The sequence below is a fragment of the Numenius arquata genome, chromosome 10, assembly GCF_964106895.1.
Source record: "Numenius arquata chromosome 10, bNumArq3.hap1.1, whole genome shotgun sequence".
NCBI classification, from domain to species: domain Eukaryota; kingdom Metazoa; phylum Chordata; class Aves; order Charadriiformes; family Scolopacidae; genus Numenius; species Numenius arquata.
The window spans coordinates 24,034,770-24,055,325 of NC_133585.1; the positions used below are offsets into that span (position 1 = coordinate 24,034,770).

The window sequence follows — 20,556 nt, forward strand, 5'->3', positions numbered from 1 at the left end:
AAGAGACACTGTACCTTTAATTGAAGACGAGGGCATTTTACACCAATCAGCTTCAAGATAAGGAATTATGAGCACCAGTAAAAGGTTGATAAACAATGAATATGTTAATTACGTTAATTTACAATGTATAAATGAATGACTGTTTCAATGCTGTGTGTGCCAGCTTTGCGGAAAAACCTCCTAGCACCCATTTCCGTGCCGAACTGCTAATAAATAGCTAATACCTTGACTCTGTGTTATTGGCTTGCACACTGGGTAAACGATCCCACGAGTTTTGGGACAAGAAGAACACTAAGAAGTAGGGCACAGGAACAGACGTCTGGAAGGTGACGGCACCAAGAGCAGTTTTAAACCCACAAAGAAATCAGAGCTAAAATGAGCCGGGCCAAACAGACAGAAAGCTGAGCTGCTGCTCTGCTCCCAGAGTAACAAAGACTTTCCTAGAAGATATTCTGACTGAGGAATTTTGCTTCTGTGTCCAGGAGACTAAAAAATGCTAGCTCGTTTTAATTGTGTGGATGGTTTATATTTTCTTCCAAGACTAAGTCCTAATTTCAAAGCTTGTCAAGATCCCTCTGATACATAAACAGAAATTCTGATTTTTTTTAGCCTAGCATCAGCCAGAAAGAGCCAGGTCCACTCCAGCCTAAGCCCTACATAAAATTCACATGGAGACACCTTCCCAGAGTCCCTGCAAAAATAAAAGATGTGTTTTTTCAAGGATCATGCCCTAAAGAAACCACTGCAGTAACATCATTCAGACTGAGTCAAGAATGTTTAATGGAAATCTTCAAAAAGAACAATATAAAAATGAAGAGGATCTATATACACCAAAAATGAAGATTTGTCACTGAATTAGTTTATCTTATAAACTGTCTGGGGCATGGTGAATGCAAAGACCTGAAGATAAGGAAAAAAACACTCTGAACTGCGTTCTTGTAGTTTGTGGGTAAATTTGTGAGTAGACCAAGAACTAACCCTCAGAAAGCAATCACTGACCAAATAATCTGAGTTCAGAAATGCATGTGTACAAAGAGGTCTGTTCAAACAAATAAGGAAAACATGCAGCACGTACAAATCACTGGAAGCCTCCAGTCAGCTCCTGTGAAGACCAAGGATAATCGAAATTGAACACAGAATGCTAAGTACATGGATTATAAATACCTTCCCTTCTTCCATGCATATTGTATAGCCTGGGGCATTGGAGGCAGGTGTAGATGTGAAGTGAAATTCCTATACCTCATCAATTTTGAACAAGTATCAGAAATAAAATTTTATCAAGTAGCTGTCATTTTTGCCATTGTATTAGCTGATAATCTTGGAGCAGCACCTTTCCCCACTTCCTCACTGGCCACCTTCTGCCATGCCTGGGTGACGAAAGTTTAGGTCCTCATTTAAACCGGTCCTTGAACTAGTCTTAGGAATTGTGTAAGAGAGCAACAGAACTTGAACAGCATAGGGGCTGCTAGAGGAAATCAAAATGAGAAAATCAGCTTACTCTGAGTGATAAAGCAGGACTTCCTCCACCTATTACCGTGACCTCTCCCTGTTTGACTTTTTTTGATTTACACACAGACTAGACGTGCACTAGACATGTTCATAGTAGAACAGGCACCCTGACTGGGGACTCTGCACCTTACCAGGCACAAATGCTGCATCCACAAGCACCATGTGTAATGCTCCATTGTAAGGTAACATTTCTCTGAAATGCAAACCTCATGTTTGCTTCCAAGTATAATTCCCACATCTAATTAATACTTGTCTAATATGCATGCTACAACCAAGAATGTTCTTTGAGGCCACCTTCATCGTTCTTTCTCAATTGGAATTAAAAAATAATTGCAATATATTGAAGAGACACTAGAGGGAAGCCAAGACGTCTTGATAACCCTCTCTAATAATACAGCTTGCAATCCTAAATGCAAAGTTAAAAACAAAAAATCCATAACGGTGTAGAAAACACTGGTCATACTTACTATGTGTAAAGATGCCAAAAAAATATCAATTTACAGCATAGCTTTGCTGTTTCTTCTTCATTGGCACTCTGCATGCTGTTAAGACTCCGGGCTGTTCCATCTAGGTGTTCCCTTGGTGATGCCAAGAGCCTGGGAACTTCCAGTGCTGTAACACTTGACAGTAATCTCATGAAGCATTCAGATGGTATGATAACTTGCTAATGTACACTGTAAGTACGGGTGGTGAATATGTTGGTGCTTTCTTGCTGTTTGTTACACAATTGCTCTAATAATTTCTATTCTGGACATACATTTTTTTATTATTTTTTTCAGCACCCATCACACTGACAAGACTATCAGGGTGTCCGCTCTGTGTGTCCCTTCACCAGGGTTACAAAAAGGACTTACTATCACCCAGAGGTAATTCAGATGCAAATATGGTCAGAACAACTGGTTTATATTTCTGCTCTGAGCTGCCCTGGGCTTCTTTAGCGTACTCCAGAAAGCTCTGGTTATATGACTGATTGCCCCTTAAGTTCTCCTTTTCCCTCTCCCAACTTCTTACTCTGCCACACACATTTGCTCCCAAACAAGCAGCTGTTTACCCTTTTGCCATTGTTCCCAATTTTGCTGACTTGATATCCTCATTTGGTTTTTACAATACAGGTGCCCTGGTGCTTCCTACCCTGGCGATCAATTCTGTTAAATTAGTACCACTGTATTTTGCCTGTAGCGTGCTGCTGTTTCTCATCCTGTTGTCTTTTTAGAAGTGACGCAAGTCAGCGTTAACCATCGGCACATATACCTTAACATATCTGTTTATCTGCACTCCCCAGCAAGAGGGGTGACAAAAAAAAAAAAAAACCAAACCAAACAAAAAACATTTCATATACAAAATAAGCTGATGGTAACACAATGCCAAAAATAGCTTATTATGTTAAGTGCAATAGAAAAAGCTTGATATAAAGCTTGATTCCAACAACATTTCAATTTACCAGTTTAAATACAAGACTTGCATTAAAATATTTCTTGTGATACATCTCTTGGTGATTTCTTTAAAATTTATATACATGTATCCAGTTGTAACACTTGACAGTAGTCTCATGAAGCATTCAAAGAGTATAACTTGATAAGTACACACTGTAGATATGAGTGGTTACTGTCTGTACGATTTCTTCCTTCAAGGGATTATAACATTATGTTGAGTACTAGCCTCAGACAGGTGACCAGCCACCTGATAATACCCCCAAGCTCTTCCCCAAAGACCCACAGTCTACGCTTTCAATGCTCACTGGATCCAGATGGTGTTGCCTCTTTCTGGTCTGCGAGGCTCTACTGTAAGTTCTCCAAAAGTGGAGAAAAACTGCTCCATTTCCTTCTGCAACATATCATTCCTCTTCTCTGCATCTTCCTTGGCCCGTTCTGCATTACGCATTTTGATTTCTACCATTGTGAACTTCTTCCGCTCTTGATCCAGCTCTTCATGCAGGGCCATCATTTCCGTCTCCAGGGTGAGATTTCTCTGCTCCAAGCTGCAAAAATGAAATAAAAGCAGACAGCTCCTGAGCAGCACTCCTCACTCGAGCAGAAATGCATGCCACCAACAAATTCATACATGTGTCTTTTCATTTACAAAGCTTAGACTGAATTTTTGACAGGTGTATCTACAAACCATGACTTCATCAATGAACCATTCTCCTAGAGCAATCTCTTTGTTACCTCATTTAGAAAATCCCTAATAACAGCCACTGGCAAGGCGCACAGTAGCAAACAGCTCCATCTAATTCTCCAGGAACAGGCTAGGTATTCCTTTTACTTCTGGAAGCGCTGACACCCAGCTCCTGCTGTAGTTGCACTACTGTCACTTACAAGGTCAGAATGCTGCCTTGAATGCTTTTGTTTCACTGCTAGTCTCCTTTCTTCAGCTGATTTATCTGCTGTATCTATTTGCAGATATGGATCGACATGAACATGGCTTTTGTCTAAAAAACTGACCACATTTCAGGTCTTTCCAATGGAAAGCATTAGAAATCCTAGTGGTACTAAATACACAGTCATCACGGGTATTGAACATTGTAAGAACTGCTCTACTGTGCTGCGTACCATGCTGAAAATAGTGATGTGGGTGAAGGACTGCAATATTCCATATGCTCCAATTTCGCTCACAGCTGCTGTTGCCAGCAGCTCTCACATGTTGGGATCCAGCTGTGACTTGCCCTGCCAGAGGAACCAATGCAAAAGGCTTCTGTGCAACAGAGGTGAGGACAGAGTCCTGAAGAGCTTTACTGAAGAACCTTTATCACCAAGAGAGTGCATTCAGCTCTGCACTGCTCTGCGCACTAGTTAATGCTAAGCCCAGGCTTCGAGGTTATTCACATTATGGCCATCCACACTAGGAATCTCATTGTGTGTGAGAAGAGTCCACACTATTTGTAGACAAAGACATGGCTCTCCCTTGCCTTCTTTAAAAGGTCCAAGCTGTGAAAGAAAGGCTGAGGCAAAGCAGCAGTGCAAAGATAGGATCGTGAACAGAGGTAACTCCAAGATGCAGTAGTCTCAAGAGGAATGAGGACTCTGGAAAGGAGTTCAGCAGTCTCCCAGACCCCAAAACTACAGGTGGAATAAGCCATGGCACTGCTTTCACTGAAAGGTGATGCTCAGTTGTCCTTCTCAGTCTGGAGAACTAAGGGATCAACTAATGAAAACATTGTGAGAGCCTACTGATTTTATTAATTAGATTCTACAGAAACTCACAAGGTTCTGGCTTTATTTTTAATGCCAATAGAATAGCATGTGACAACCATGGCAAGTAATTGCTCTGAAACAAACCCCTTTGGATCATTGTGTCAGAAAAGCAATGTCAGAGTACGTCAACACAGAAAGATAGGAGACTCGGTGGCAAGCACCCAGCGACTGCAGCTACTGCAGATTTCTAGCAAGTCATGAGAGGGAAAACCTGGATTTCCTCTACAAAAGGCAGTCTGATGGTAGAGCCAAACCGTCTTACCTTTTTATCCTTGTCTCATACTCTAGTTTTTGCTTGGCCATCTCTTGCTTCAGGCTGGACACCAGGCTGTGCAAAGCACTGTGATTGTTAGTACTGTTGGCGACAAATGTTTCACTGTTATCACTACTGCTGGTGGCTCGGCTGCTGTGGCCCCCCGCACTCCTTCTGTCACTTTTGTTTTCATAGTCACCTGGGTTAGAGAGGTCTTCATGCGGTGGTTCATCCAACACGGAGTCTTCAAAGTTACCCACATAAAAGTCCTGCTCGGGGCAGGTGGTGGTGGATGAACGACAGGAGTTAGAGTGCTCAGGGAGGGATATTTCACAAGAGGACGTTGACCAGGTGGCACTGTCCACACTTTGTTTGTCATCAGAGTTCACCATAGAGAACTGCTGGTGTACATTGTCGTAGGTGGAAAGCCTGTTGTGCTGGCCTGACTCACTCACTGATTCCTTCTGTTTGTTGTCCCTCAGTGTGACGTAGCCATTGGGCACCCAGCCCAGGGTCTGGCTGGTGTTACTGTGCCCGTCTGTGCTAGAAACACCCATCCGCACACCTCCGTTCTGCACACTGTGTGTGCCCATCTTAGTCACTGGTCCCTTAAGGGACAATGTTCTCCTGGTTTGCAGGGTACAGTTTGGTAAGGTCTGGCTCTTCTCAGGGCCCTCCACAGAGCTGCTGAAGGACCCGTTGGTGACTATGCCACTGCCTTTATTAAAAGCAGGATTTTTTTTCACCATGAGTGGTGGGCTTCTGGTGACATCCAGTTTCTGGATGCTGTTTCTGGGGCTATTTGTCTTGCTGCCTGGCAAAGCAGTTGGAGACTCACTGTCCATGCTTCCCCTTTGGGGAGACTCAGGTTTGTCCCAAGAGCAGTGCCTCACTGCTGTCTCCTTGGTGTTGTTGTTCTCTTTGTTCTGTTGCTGCCCCGTAATCGCTTTCTTTGGCATTTCATTGTTGTTGTTGCATACCTCAGGTCCCATCTGAGGGTCTGCATCCTTGGGAAACAGCTCTTCATGTTTGCTAATCATCACTGACATTAGCTGCTGGACTACTACTGTGCCTGAAAGGGGACATCAAGCACAGGGTCATTAATGGCCTGTTTTGCTTAGGGTATAAATATACTATATCCATCAGGTTCCACAAATACTTACTAAATATTCAGCTTATAGAAACATTTACACAATGCACCCATCTGTGTGACACCGGAATGTTTAACACACCTGAGGTGCCCCTGGCTATCAGGCCAGATCAGCACCACCTCTTCCACCCATCAAACCAAGCCAGGGGCCCTCACAGACCCCCTAAGAACAGGAACTTTGGCGAAGAAGCTATTACCACTACCATAATTACATCCCAGGAAGACCACAGAAGGAGATGATGAGTAGCGAAGGATAACATCATTTTAAGCGATGTGTTTCAACTCAATGTGGTGATCATTTTTAAAACCAGTCTTTTTTCTGGCACAGCACTTGTATTTAGTAGTTCAACAGAAAATGGGCAGGCAAGGGGTTTGCAATGCTGAATCACAGATGTTTTAGTCTTTTGGAGCAAAACAGGGCAGTAATATGACAGAAATAATTTAATGTGAATGCCTTTAACCACTCCATGGTGAGACTGTATGCAACCAGGAAACTATGCCACGATGTAGCACGGTACAGAACTAATGCAGGACCACAGCTTGCTACTTGCTGTAATAAATGGCTACCTTTCCTCATAAAGAACCACCCCTTGGTGTGCATACCACTTGTCCACACTGTAATTTACACATCAGCATTTATAACTGGACTGGACTTGGGATAATAAAGATGTGCAACTCTATTTCATTAAGCAGACTCTCATTAAGGATTATTAAGAATACTTCAGGAACAAGGTCAAGATAGTTACAATAACCATCCCATTTTTAAGCTCCTAGAGACCTTTCAGAGGCATGCTCTGCTCTTCTCATCAATAATTTCCCACTGTGCGATACCATTCCACATCAACTCCTTTGTAATGTTCTGGATCTTTATACTCTACCCTTTCAAAATACAACTACTGAGAACCAACTCAATGTGGGTACTCAACAACATCTTTTTTAGTGTTCTTGTTTGTTTGCTAAGGCAAAATCATACATTAGAACTATAAAGGAGGAAAATTCACTTAGTTACTCCGATAGCACATTTAGCTGTATTACTTCCAAGAACTTTAGCAGAACGTGCACTGTACTCGGGCAACTTTTACCACTGCGTTTGACATGAAAAAATTGGCCCATGATTGGAATTCTCCAAAACCTCTCTTGAACCAACCAAAACCAACTTCTCATCCCCGTTATACAGGCATGGTTACCCATAGCTGCATGTCTGACTTTGAACGATTGTGCAAGGAAAGCACTCTCTATCTTCCAAAATGAAAAGAGCAATGAAGAAGGGTGGCCATGAGCCCCGATTGATGTACAGTCTTTTTTAAAAGTTCATATACCTCCAACTATGTGTAGCCCAACTGCTAATCAGCATAGTCTGGTGTCAAATCTTAAAGTTATGCTTAAAGAGAAGTCATAAATCTGTTTCATCAAACCTATTTCTCATCAGTGGAAAAAAATATATGTATGTCTCTTCAATGAATGTAGCACCCATACTATTTCCTACAGCAGTTTTAGTGCTCAGGCTGTTGATAAGCAGGCTGCAGAGTTGCTTTCAAGAACTGGATAAACATATTATTTTCCCTTTCCACCTGATTTAAAAAAGTCAAAACAAACCAACCAACCAAAAACTTAAAAAAAAAACAACTCACAAACTTTAGGCAGCAGTCAGTTATGAAAAAAATATAAACCCAGAAGATAGTATTTTATTTAGGAGTGGCTAAGTCACAGAACCACAGAATCTCATGGGGTTGCAAGGGACCTCTGGAGATCATCTAGTCCAACCCCCTGCCAGAGCAGGTCCACCCAGAGCAGGTTGCACAGGAACGTGTCCAGGCGGGTTTGAATGTCTCCAGAGAAGGAGACTCTACCACCTCTCTGGGCAACCTCTTCCAGGGCTCTGCCACCCTCACAGGAAAGAAGTTCCTCCTCATGGTTAGGTGGAACTTCTTCTATTCAAGTTTGTGCCCATTTCCTCTTGTCCTGTCCCTGGACAGCACTGAAAAAAATCCTCTCTCCCCATCCCAAATCTCCATTCATCTCCCTTGCCCCAGGTGAGCTGAAGATACATGGTATCCCATCAGTAAATATCATCCTCTGAGATATCATTCTCATTGACTTCAGTGGTATAAATCAACTCTGTGACATCTCTTTCCAATTCCAATCTATTGAACAATTTGAAGTATGTTTTGTACTACTTAATGCAAAAGCATGGGAAAAAAAGGGGCAGTTTGTTGCCTGACCAAGAGAAACATTCACAGCTATCTACCAGACTGCTAAGCCCTACAGAAGTGTCAAGGTAAGAGAAGCCACTATTCCAGACAGTCTGGCAGTTCTGTAGGTACAAATAGACAGGTTGAAAGTGAAGTGACAGGCAGCATGTGCGCACGCACACACACACACACACAACACGTAACTAACTCCTGCCAGAGACATGACAAGACAGTTGAAGAGGAAGGAAACAAAGCAGGAAAGACTCTTGTGTTTCTCTCTCAAAATACGGTGGGGAGATGCTGTAAGATGTGTAAACTAGAATTTCAGTGACATAGTTAAGCTTATCCCTGCACCTCCATATCAGATAGTGACAGTGCATTTGAGACAAGTACGTACAGAAACTAGGGGGAAGCCACAATGCAGATTTAAGGGTATCTGAAGCTGCATAGGTTTGATGATGGTCGTGCACAGGCATAATAAACATTCACATAAATTGGACACCTGCTCTTGCAAACCCTTTTGAGTCAAATGCATGATCAAACCGTTCTCGGGGACAATGAGAATCCAGACGTTAAAATGGAGATGATGATTAAAAACCTTTTCCACGTGAGAAGGTTTTCTGGCTTGTCTCAGCTACTGTTCAGACAGCTAACCCCGGGTCTTCACTGCTTTCATACATGATTTGTAAACACATTGTTTCTGTTCACTACAACATAGTCATTGTGTTAAGGAAGAAGGAAGAAACATAAAACTTCAGAAAAAAAAAAAAGTAAATGAACAAAGTATGTGGGTAATTGTATCTGGGGAAGAGAAAATGCATTAAACAGAAAAAGAATAAATCCACACGCTCTCAAACTAAGGATACTGCATTTTTGAGTTTTGGTAAAATTTTTAGTGCAGGCTACATAGTGTACATAGTACAGCCCTAATTTCTGAGAAAGTTCAGTAAATCCTACATATTAAGAAAAAAGTGTTTGGAGGGAGAAAAGGCATCATGTACTTTATGGAGAATTAAACTCACAAAGATTAAGCCTGGGAAGAAATTATAGGAGAAGATTGTCATGGCCATATTTTTGTCTTAATCACAGCAAAATGTTACAGCTGGACATTGCTGTAAATAACAGAATGTAGCAGACAATTTGATCGCTGTTGTGCAAGAAAGCATGTAATAATCCCCTGCCTTGCAGGGACACAAGGTGTGAACCTGTAGTAACTTTTTCTCATCCTTAAGAACCACAGGTAAAATATTAACTGCAGTCCAACCACACGTGCTGAATAAGAACATGCCATAGCAAGTTTTGTGAGAAAAAGTACATTTTTATCGAAGTTGCCAGGGCAGCACAATCTCATGCAAAGCCTGTTTGCATTGCTGCACATTTCAGTCACTTTTATAGTAACCTGCAAGATTTAACCCTGAAGTTCATTCAGGTTGAAGAGTTCTATGTCTAAAAAACAGATGTGGATCTTCCTGCACATATGACATTCCTTCTTTCTGTTACAAGTTATGTACAGTCAGCTCACCCTCCATAATAGTCAGAGGATCTTCCACTTTGGGACGAAGGATGTTAGGGCCAAAAACGGTTGCCAGGTTTTGCACGCTCATTTTGTTTACTCCTGAATAAGATTGGACTTCATCAAGGAATCTGGGGGGAAAAAAAGAGACCTTTAATGAACATGTAAAAAGGAAATATTAAAACGTCAAAGCATGGGATGGTTTCTTAACATAGTTCAAGTATTCCATTCCAAATCCTTATGGAACGTCTTGAAAGCTCAAGGCTCTTCTCCTCAACTTCAGATTTTCTTCAAAATGATAGACTGATAACAAAATTTAAACCTCAATCTGGACTGACTACAAGATAACTCTGTTGAACATGGTAACTTTCTCCAGCATAATTAATCATCTACTTGGCTCAGACAATATTCTCAAAATGAAAACCGTCAATTAAAAGAAAATGTTTATATTATTTTTAGAATGCTTTTTTATGCTGGGAACTTTCTATACGTTCACAAATTGCAACTCTGTAAGATTTTTTTTTTTTTTTAAGATCTTAGAGGTATCCACAAAATTATTCTATATACTACAAGACATACACAGTTTTCAAGGATACCATGCATCAGGAGTGCACAGCCAAGGCCAATAACTGCAGTTAGAAATGGGAAAACCAGGTCCTATAAAAAGGACAGAATATATTAATTTCTACCTTCTTGCGTTTCTGGCTGAGCGTGGCCTGCTTATGAAAGTAAAGTCCTAACTGTGCACCTTCATAAAGCAAATTATTAATTGGTCAAGCAGTAAACCTATATTTTTAGTGCATTCATTTAAGTTTACCAGTCCTCTGACTGTGAGTAATGCTTTTCCTTCAGGGCACATACACAGACAGGTTTGTCTGTCAGCTCACAGTTAGAAATACCATTGTGATATTCTTGGAAGAGCACTTACCTACAGATATATTTCAGCAAATTATAATTGACAGCTGGCAGGCTCCTCACTTGCTTCACCAGTTCTTTCAGGCCCTTTAAGTGGTTTAAAAAAAAAAAAAAAAGCGGGGAGGCACGGTTTCTTAGTATTTTACCAGAGATTCCAAAAAGTGTCAGCAAATACAACTACAAGACAATAAATACATCACTGAAACTGCAGTGTTAAATGCTATATACAGTTACCCTTAGGAACAGCTTTTAGAACCCATTTTGGATGGGGAAAGCTGTATTTGGCTAGAAGGATTACCTCTGGATAAAAAGAAACAAGTAAATAATTAACTTGGTTTCATCCTGTCTTTCCCTTCTCTTTCACTCTTCCTTTTTTTGACCAGCAGCTCCTCTCCTCCTCCTCCTGATAACAAGGCTGAGGCTTCCAGCAACAGTTCTGGTTTGAATTAGTTGAAAGGTTGGACCAGATGATCCTTGAGGTCTCTTCCAATCTGTTATGCTGTGATTCTAGTTGGCATTTTCATATGAGAAACTAGTTGGGTATTTTACCCAGTTCTGGTCCATACTAGATTCAGACCAATAAACTGAGTTTGTGCCCACCCTGGGAATGGGACAAGTAGAATATCACACATTAATTTCTATGCCCTGTGGATCCTTATCAACGGTGCCTTTAGTTGCTTTTTCAGCATGGGGGTTTGGTGCTTTGCCAGCATCAGTGGGGTTTTGATTACACACAATCGCAGAATCACAGAATGATATGGATTTGGAAGGGACCTCTGGAGAGCATCTAGTCCAACCCCCTGCCAAAGCAGGTCCACCCAGAGCAGGTCCCACAGGAACGTGTCCAGGTGGGTTTTGAATGTCTCCAGAGAAGGAGACTCCACCACCTCCCTGGGCAGCCTCTTCCAGGGCTCTGCCACCCTCACAGGAAAGAAGTTCCTCCTCATGGTTAGGTGGAACTTCTTCTATTCAAGGTTGTGCCCATTTCCTCTTGTCCTGTCCCTGGGCACCACTGAAAAAAGACCGGCCCCATCCTCTTGACACCCTCCCTTTAAGTATTTATAAGCGTTGATCAGATCCCCCCTCAGTCTTCTCTTTTCTAGACTAAAAAGACCCAAGTCCCTCAGCCTCTCCTCCTAAGAGAGATGCTCCAGGTCCCTCATCATCTTTGTAGCCCTCTGCTGTCCCCTCTCCAGCAGTTCCCTGTCCTTCTGGAACTGGGGAGCCCAGAACTGGTCCCAGTACTCCAGATGGGGTCTCCCCAGGGCAGAGCAGAGGGGCAGGAGGACCTCCTCGACCTTCTGGTCACACTCTTCCTGATGCACCCCAGGATGCCATTAGCCTTCTTGGCCACAAGGGCACATTGCTGACTCATGGTCATCCTATTGTCCACCAGGACTCCCAGGTCTTTCTCCTCAGAGCTGCTCTCCAGCAGGTCACCCCCAACCTGTACTGGTGCAGGGGGTTATTCCTCCCCAGGTGCAGCACCCTACACTTGCCCTTGTTGAAGTTCATCAGGTTCCTCTCTGCCCAACTCTCCAGTACGTTACGAAAACAAATGCAAATCAAGATGAGTGGGCCATGATAGCGCATAAGTTTGCTGGTTATGTGTTAAGAAAAGAAACAAGATCCACAGCTCTCTCCCTGAACAGTGACTGCATCTTTAATTTCTGCATGGAGAAGGCTCAACTGAAAATCTAGTCAGACAGCCTTATAGCTGGATCGCTAAACTGCCATAAAGAGGACTGAAGTGGTTCATCACCTAGAGTACTGATTTTTCAAACTGAGAACACCAACTCCAGCACCAAAAGGTCACTGTAATTTGGATCTTGCTTTCAAAATGAATTTCATAAAGTCCTTTGTGGCATAGTTACGGAGAAACTACATAAATACACTCCGGACTAAGACAATATAAAATGACTAAAAATTTAATCTGAAAACAAGTATCACTGCAAGCATAAACTGCCTGATGACTAACTGTGCAGCTGTCAGGTGGCTTCATGCTGGAACTACCGATGGTTAGAGACTTAGGCAACACACTCAAGTGAAGAGCTGCAACTTTAGGTCTTAGGATCCCCTGCCTTATCTTCTGCAAAGAGCAGCTCCAATTCAACAGGTCACTCCCACCTTTTGCAAGCAGCTGACAAAAATCTGCACCTTGTAGCAAGCTGTAAAGGACAGTGAAGAAACCGGTCTGATTTCAGGGTAAGAGATAACCACAGAAGACAGTTTGCCACACATCTTTCTCGCGCCCTACCCTACCATCAGATGGGAACAAGTACCATGTCTGCTGTTGGTAATCAACAACTGAAGGCTCTGAGACAGTCTCTCAGTTAGAAAAGAAGGGCTCCTCCTCATCTTAATTAATTAGATGATTACGTAGGAGGGGTTCAGTTCTAGCAAGATTTGAAATGTCAAAAAGGAATCAAACGGAAATAACCACCATAGAAAGTTAGGGGAGTAGACTGAAATCAACAGAATGAGCCTATTTGTATTTACTTTGCAAAGAAGATACCAGTGTTGACCTCATTACCCACAAGCACACAGAACAATGTAAAAACACTTAGTTTCTTATGTCTTCAGACTAACATATAGTAGGCCCATGCCACTGCAGGGCACCTATTATCAGTCAGAACCCTTATTTTGCTCATCTGTGTTATGCTGTTTTAAAAAAGCATAAAAGTTGCCATGCTTCCAGTGGCCTGCTTCCATCTTTTTGCGGCCTTCTGATTCAATGACAGACAATGAATAGAGTCTATTGGCCTTCAATCAAAAGTCAGTAGAAGCTGGCATCCTGAAACTTAGACGAAAATGACCCCTGATTTAATGGCAAGCAAGTTGGACAGCAGTTACTAAGACCCTTCCTTTTATGGTCGTTTAGAATGGTAATACATGAAAATAAAAGTCTCTTCCATGCAGAATGTAAGCTGCTGACCACAATGATGCTTACTTGAACTGGATTCAGTGACAAATACAGCTAAGGTTATGCTATGCAACTTTATTTAGACTTCCAAATTACCTAGGTAGCAACAATTTTCATATAAAATTAGTAGATACACACCTTAAATTAGGATAGGTAATCATCGATTCTCTCCTCCTCAAAATCAGACAGGTTATAAATGCCAGCCTTTTATTTCATTTTACTCAAATTGTCAACTCACCGTTTCTTCCTCCTTGCTGAGCATTTTGGCACAGGAAAGGAAATCTTCATATTTTGCATATGGTATGACTGGCTCTGGGAGTTCTCTTAGGTACAGCTTCAGCAGCGATGCCACTGTATGCACGTCTGTATTGCTGTTGGGTTGGAATACGAGAAGTTACTGTGAATCAGGGAGAGTGACAGGCTAAAAACGGCCAATTAACATTTCCACTGTCACCCCAGATTTTACACATCAGCAGTATATACATTTATAGATCATATCTGTAATCTGGTTTTTGTTTTGGGGGTTTTTTTGTCCTATAAAGAATTTAGCATACCTGCAAGCAAGAGTCTGTCAACTCTGTTGATTTATTACTATAAATAATTACAGATAAGGCCCTGTTTGCAGGTGCAGGTATTGAGAAGATCCTGGCTCTCATTGACAAGAATCTCAAATCAGGCATGCAAAATCTGTCTTAACTGATGCTTTTCATTTTCACCTGAACAAGAAACCAGTCATTATATTTACACCGTGGGGATTATTCTCCTACCAGAGATGGCCCCAGCTTCCAAAACTTGCCCAGCATGTCTCAATTCCACTGTATCACCATATCCTCTGGTATCAGTATTAAGTAACCAATTTTTAAAGGAGACCACAGGTGTTTAGTTGAAACTTCCTCATCTGAATTACAACTCTTTTCCTGGCATGCATCTTTTTCCTATGGGCTCTCACAAAATGATTACTGTGCCTTTTAGCTGTACTGTTACACCAGAAACCTGGATATAGTTTACACACACAACCGTAAACCCATGGGAAATGAGTTATAGCTCTATCCTGTACCAAGTAAGCTAAGGCATTGCAAGTCACCAAACTTAGAAAACGTCTGACCGCTGGCCCAACAGGTAACATGAAAGGGCTGGCCATCAAAAACCTGTATGACATATGCTTTCTAATAATTGCATTGGCAGGAACTGAAGGCTTTTTTGGATACAGCTAGTAGGAGCCTAGGCCGTTTATCAAGCATACCGAAAGTAAGAAGACAGGGAGAAAGATCAAAATTCTGAAAAGAAATAAAAGAAACAGATAAAAACTACAAGTTAGCATGAAGAAATCTCTCGTGTTCCTTCTGACTCCATCTCTGGGTTTAGCTACTCAGGCATTTATTCAAATCCTTACTGGAATGTTCTACATGCTTTCCCTGGTTCAGATAAGGAGTTGTACTGCAAGCTGATATCTCTCCCTCTGACTTCTAAAAAATTAAAAAAACCCAGATACTAAATTATGCTAATTTCATTCATAAGAAATGGAAAACGCACAGCCATTTCTACAATGTGCATTATTGTGTATTTTCTCTTTCTTTGAAGACTTCACACTTGGAACATTTTCTAAACTCATAGCCTCTCAAAGTGAACCACTGGTATTTGACACACTGAAGCTTTGCTAGAGGTATGTTAATCATTATTTTGGAATGATCTGTTAAAACAATAATGCCTTTTACTAAGTTAAATCTTAACAAGAGTGATGGGAACAACCTTAGATTACTGTGGTTACGGTATGAGCAACCTAAGTCAAAACAGAAGGAGAGAAATTATAAAGCACTGTATATATTTAAATGTTAACCAGCACCATGCTCCTCGAAATAAATTCCCAGAAAACATTACTATTTCAATCATTAATAATCTGCAGCCAAAATTCCAGAAAGCATTTTCTAGACAAACTCTAGAAACAAAGTACTAACGCCAATCTGCATTTTCAAGGAAGGTTCAAATTCTGTTCCCTTGATTGCGACCCTCCACATGTAGACTTCTATCCAAGAAGCAAACTTTATAGAGAGATCTTCAGTCTCCTAAGTTGTTGGTGCATCAGGAAAGCAAAGAGCAAATACAGAGGCAAAGACTTTTGACAGACTCTGAAGGAGAGCAGCAGGCACGGGGAGCAGATGTGAACTGGCAGCCTTAGGACAGTGCCCTACACCGCAGCATGAAAGGAAGCACAGGTCATCCATCTGCAGAGAATGTAACTCTGATTGCTCATCATTGATGGTTTTTCTGAAAATTTTATTATTACTACTCTTATTATTTAAAGAAGGAAACTCCACCGGCCTTGCTGAAGAACTGAATCACATTTTTCTAGAGACTATCTCCATAAAACTAGAGACGCCTTTCCAAAATACAGGCTGAGTGAGAGAAATTACTGAAGAACAATTAAAAGCTAGCACACAGGTCTCCCAGTGAGGGAATTAAGCAATGTCATCTTCCCTTCTTTGTACTGCCAGGATCACGCTTCGTGTAGTACATAAGAATAATTTTACAGTAGTCCCTTGGTGTGGAGTGGAATACTTGCTCCTTGAGGGCACAGCAAATGGAAGCTACAAAGGCAGAAGAAGGGGACAAAATTCCTCAAAACTGATGGAATTTTTAAGCTTTCTCCTTTCAGTGTGAAGTAGTGATAGACTATCACTGTGAAGGTTTAGTCGAGTGCTAAAAACTGTAGCTCTATGAAGGAAGAACTGAGAGAGACATGGAAAGGTAGGATGCTGAGGAGCAAGGGAACAGTAAGAAGTCTTGTGTTCTCAAACTAAGCTCCTGAGGTACACACTGCACACAAGTCTACAGAAAGATGCTTTCTGGGCCTTTTTCTGGGCGAGGGTTAGAAACCCACGTCCCAATTAGTAGACAGGGACACATTAGCAATTTTTAAAAGTATTTATTTTTTTTAATTTGCTTCTGCTGACCGAGTGCTAAGGCAATACTGCAGACTGCCACAAGACGGTGGGACTGCAAAATAAGAATTTGGAAAATTTTTTTTGTTACCTTTTTTTCCCCTAAACTGTACTAGAACACTGCTTAGGACTTAATCTATCTATACAGAAATTACCATCCAGATTTTGGCAGCATAACCAAACATAGATACACACACACTGCCTGCAAAGCCCTTTGGATTTTTTAATTCTATTTAGCAACAGTTACACAAAGTTAGAAATTTTCTTCTTTCAATGTAAATATTGGCATAAAATATGTCAATATTTTTATAATAATGCAACTTTTTAAAAGAGTGTTTCATATAATCTGAGACCTGTTTAGACCTTGCAGTCTGGTATTATTCTTTCACCTTTTCTTTTAAAATACAGAGGACTTAAAAATGGTAGAGTTCAGTTTTAATCCACCTGTATTTTAGGTGTTTCAATCCAGAAGTACCATGAAGCGCATTTCAGCCACAGAAGACAGCTGTGAGTTTCAAAGGAGCGCTGCACTGCAAGCTCTCTTGAGGACCATTTATTTCCCTCTCTGGTCAGTGTTCTACCCACAGTCTAAGTCAACCAACAGCATTTCTATCTCCACCTTCAGGGCATTTGTGTCATTTGTAAGACGTGGATCTTTCCAGGGCCTGTAGAGGACTTCTTGCTTCTTGACTTTTTCCAGCTAGAACTGATCAGTTCAAGACACGGTAGTATTTCTCCCTTCAAACCTGGCCTTGCTTATATTCTAGGATGATTACAGCTACAGAAACTTAATGATTATACCTATCTTAGCATTTCTTTTGCTATCTGACAGTGTAGTATCAAAGTGTTCCATAATTACACATTCATAATTAACATGATTAAAAATATTCATTCACAAGTATTAAAATAGAGAATGTCGGTTCTAGAAGAAAATCCTCTGTTATCTGAATTGGAACAACCCTCATTCATTGACTTTCTCCAAGTGCACAATGAATAATTAGAAGTTTGAAATGTAACATAAAAAATTACTGAAGCCCAGCAGGTCACCAGAAATCCATGCATAACCCTCACACTTGGACACGTAGACAGCATCTTCGGAGAGCCGGAGTCAGTGCTTCAGAGCACGAAGCCAACAAGCCTCCTCATAAACTTTCGGAGAGGAAATACCAACAGGGCAAGGTCACATTACAAAAAGATTAATGCTGTGCCAAAAATAGCTCTAGATCATGATGACATATAAACAGTTTGCATAAAGAACAAACAGTAGGGAACAACAAGCTGCGAGGCTATAATTCAATTTAGGAGTTTTGGTAATGAAATGAAGGAGAACAGGACAGTTCAAACAGCTTGTGTATCAATGCCTCCCAGAATTACGGCTCCATCATTTCAGATGTGTCACCGATCACAATGCCGGAAACAGAGAATCTCCCTCACCAACCTATCTTGTACTTCCCACACCATTTGCTGACTGTCCCCCTGCTTAGCTGCATCCAGGTCTGTAGAGCATCTCAGATCAGTATGGATGTTCTCCTGACACGGGAGGATGACTTCCTAACTGGATCTCCAGTGTGTACCTTTCCTGCCAGTCTGCAGGCAGCTTAAGTGAGATGTTAGAGCACGCGATAAAACAGTGATGAAAGACTGAGTAAGAAACATGAAGGGAATATTACAAATGTGCATAACTGCATATAGAGAGAATCCGAGCATCATTACTGCCAAGAAGCCAGCGCTCACCGGCTAGGAGGGCAAGGCCTGTGTTCAGTAATGTTATGTGAATCATAGAGTGGTTCAACTGATTTTGGGAGTCAGGCTTTGGTCTGAAAATTCAAAGGTCAGGTCAAGTGCATAACATAGCTGGTTGAATGTCCTATGTGATTTTTGTTCCCTTGTGTAAGTATCTTCAAAGCACTACTCTATATAATTTTCCTATACGACGCATATCTAGTGCAAGCAGTATCATGCCTATAACTACCAGCTCAAATTTTGCCTACAACTTGTGAAACGTACATGAAAGCATTTACCTTTTTAAGTCCTGAGCTGTCTGTCCTCCTCTCCTCGCTGCCATAAGAGCTTGGCTCTACTTTAACTTAAACACTGATCTCAATTCTTATGTTTCTGTTTAGACAGAGGAAAAAAACCAAACACATATTCTGCTCCTTTGTCCTTGAGCTCATGATTTTTACAATCCATGCTACCTTCCAGGGACCCGATCAGGGGAGTAAGCACTGCAAGGAATACTGAAGATTGACAGACTTCATTTCCAAGTTAGACATCCACTTCAGCAATTATAACAGCAGGCAATTCATTTAGGTTAGAGAGTGACACTTTAAAAGCAGCACTGAAGACAGCAATTCATTCAGGGGTTGGACTACATGACCTTTGAAGGTCCCTTCCGGCCCAGAGGATTCTATGATTCTATGACAGACAATGAAAAGAAACTCTACGGAAGGACATTCAAGCTTACTTAGAAAAATATAGATCCTTAAAGAGTGCTTTCAGGTAAGGTGGGCAAAGGCCTAAGGAGCAGATGGGCTCCCATAGGAGAAAAATCAACCAGCTCCAGTGAATACGCTGCTAAATTATTTTATCATTTGATAGGTTGTTCAGAAAGGCTGTTAAATTTCTGCAAGATTTTGCAGGTATTGCAAGTTTATATAAAACATGGAAAAACACCACAAATAAACAACCCGTTCTTGTTTGCTGGAAGAAAAGGCACAAATCTTGCAACCCTAAGTAAGGATGCTTTAAAAAACACACTCTCAGAACTTCCACTTAATAACAAAATGTCATCCTTTCTTAAAGGTGACCGTGGCCATCGAACTCATTTGTCATTGGCAAGTGCAATACATGGCTGCTGTTTTTTTTAAATTATTATTATTTAAAATCACAGTTGACACACCAACTCCATTTCTGAAACTGAAATTCACACAAAGCGACTACAGATGTTCATTCACTGCCAGTAACTAAAAACACACTCTCCTACAGCAGGACACCAGTTAAACTGATTTAATGACCCTTGCATCACGCTAGACATGCGTCTCCTAACGTGTATTTAATTGCTAGACTAGGTCTTTAAGTTGTGCCACATGCAGACATTATTTCTGCTAGCAGGACAAGAGGAAATGGGCACAACCTTGAATAGAAGAAGTTCCACCTAAACATGAGGAGGAACTTCTTTCCTGTGAGGGTGGCAGAGCCCTGGAAGAGGCTGCCCAGGGAGGTGGTGGAGTCTCCTTCTCTGGAGACATTCCAAACCCACCTGGACACGTTCCTGTGGGACCTGCTCTGGGTGGACCTGCTTTGGCAGGGGGTTGGACTAGATGCTCTCCAGAGGTCCCTTCCAAATCCATATCATTCTGTGATTCTGGTTAGGAGGGCTGGAATTAGAAAGGATGTGGAAGTGACTACAGAGGCGTAACTGATGAGCAGATTGTGAGGATCAAGGAAGGAAGCCTGGAACAGGCAGAAACGAACAGGAATTTTCAAAGGCCTGTGGCCATCTGTGTTTGGCAGGAGCCAGCTTTCTAGTAAAGGCTTCATTTCACATAAAAATGTTTTGTTTAGGGATTACTTCACTTTCCCCCTAGGAAGGGAATAAAGGCCCTTCCTTGTGGAGAACTTTCTGCTTCTAAACAAAGATATTCTTATGTACAGGCTTCTATTTGGAAAATAAAAGAACAATTTTAATACCCAGTGATTTCCAAGTCAATGTCTAGTTGCAGTCTGTACAGTGCTGGTGCAGACTGCGGCCCCACTCAGACAGGTCCAATTTTTTGCATTCACCAAAATTTTGAAAAATTCTTTGTCTCTGAAGGAGAATAAGAATTGTGCGTGTGGTCCTTCTCACCTTGAGGATATTACATTAGTACCAGCCTCGTCATTATCTTATTTTGCTTCAACGATCCCAGTGATTAAATGCAGAGGAACACACCGGTTCTACATTCTGGATTATTTGGCTCCAGTAAGTAATA

The 20,556-nt window shown here is 41.4% G+C and overlaps 1 protein-coding gene across 5 annotated transcripts in view; it reads right to left on the minus strand.

Annotated features, from left to right (window-relative positions):
* Window positions 1-764: 764 nt before the first annotated feature.
* ARHGAP24 (Rho GTPase activating protein 24) overlaps window positions 765-20,556 on the minus strand; it is a 199,338-nt gene continuing 179,546 nt past the window's right edge. For all 5 annotated transcript variants that reach the window (XM_074154414.1, XM_074154418.1, XM_074154417.1 and 2 more), the window contains 5 exons: window positions 13,885-14,017; window positions 10,737-10,810; window positions 9,818-9,939; window positions 4,963-6,025; window positions 765-3,487 (listed from right to left, as the gene is read on the minus strand). In XM_074154414.1, coding sequence (XP_074010515.1) covers window positions 3,244-3,487; window positions 4,963-6,025; window positions 9,818-9,939; window positions 10,737-10,810; window positions 13,885-14,017 — 1,636 coding nt within the window. In that variant the 3' untranslated portion in view covers window positions 765-3,243. The remainder of the gene's footprint in view (window positions 3,488-4,962; window positions 6,026-9,817; window positions 9,940-10,736; window positions 10,811-13,884; window positions 14,018-20,556) is intronic.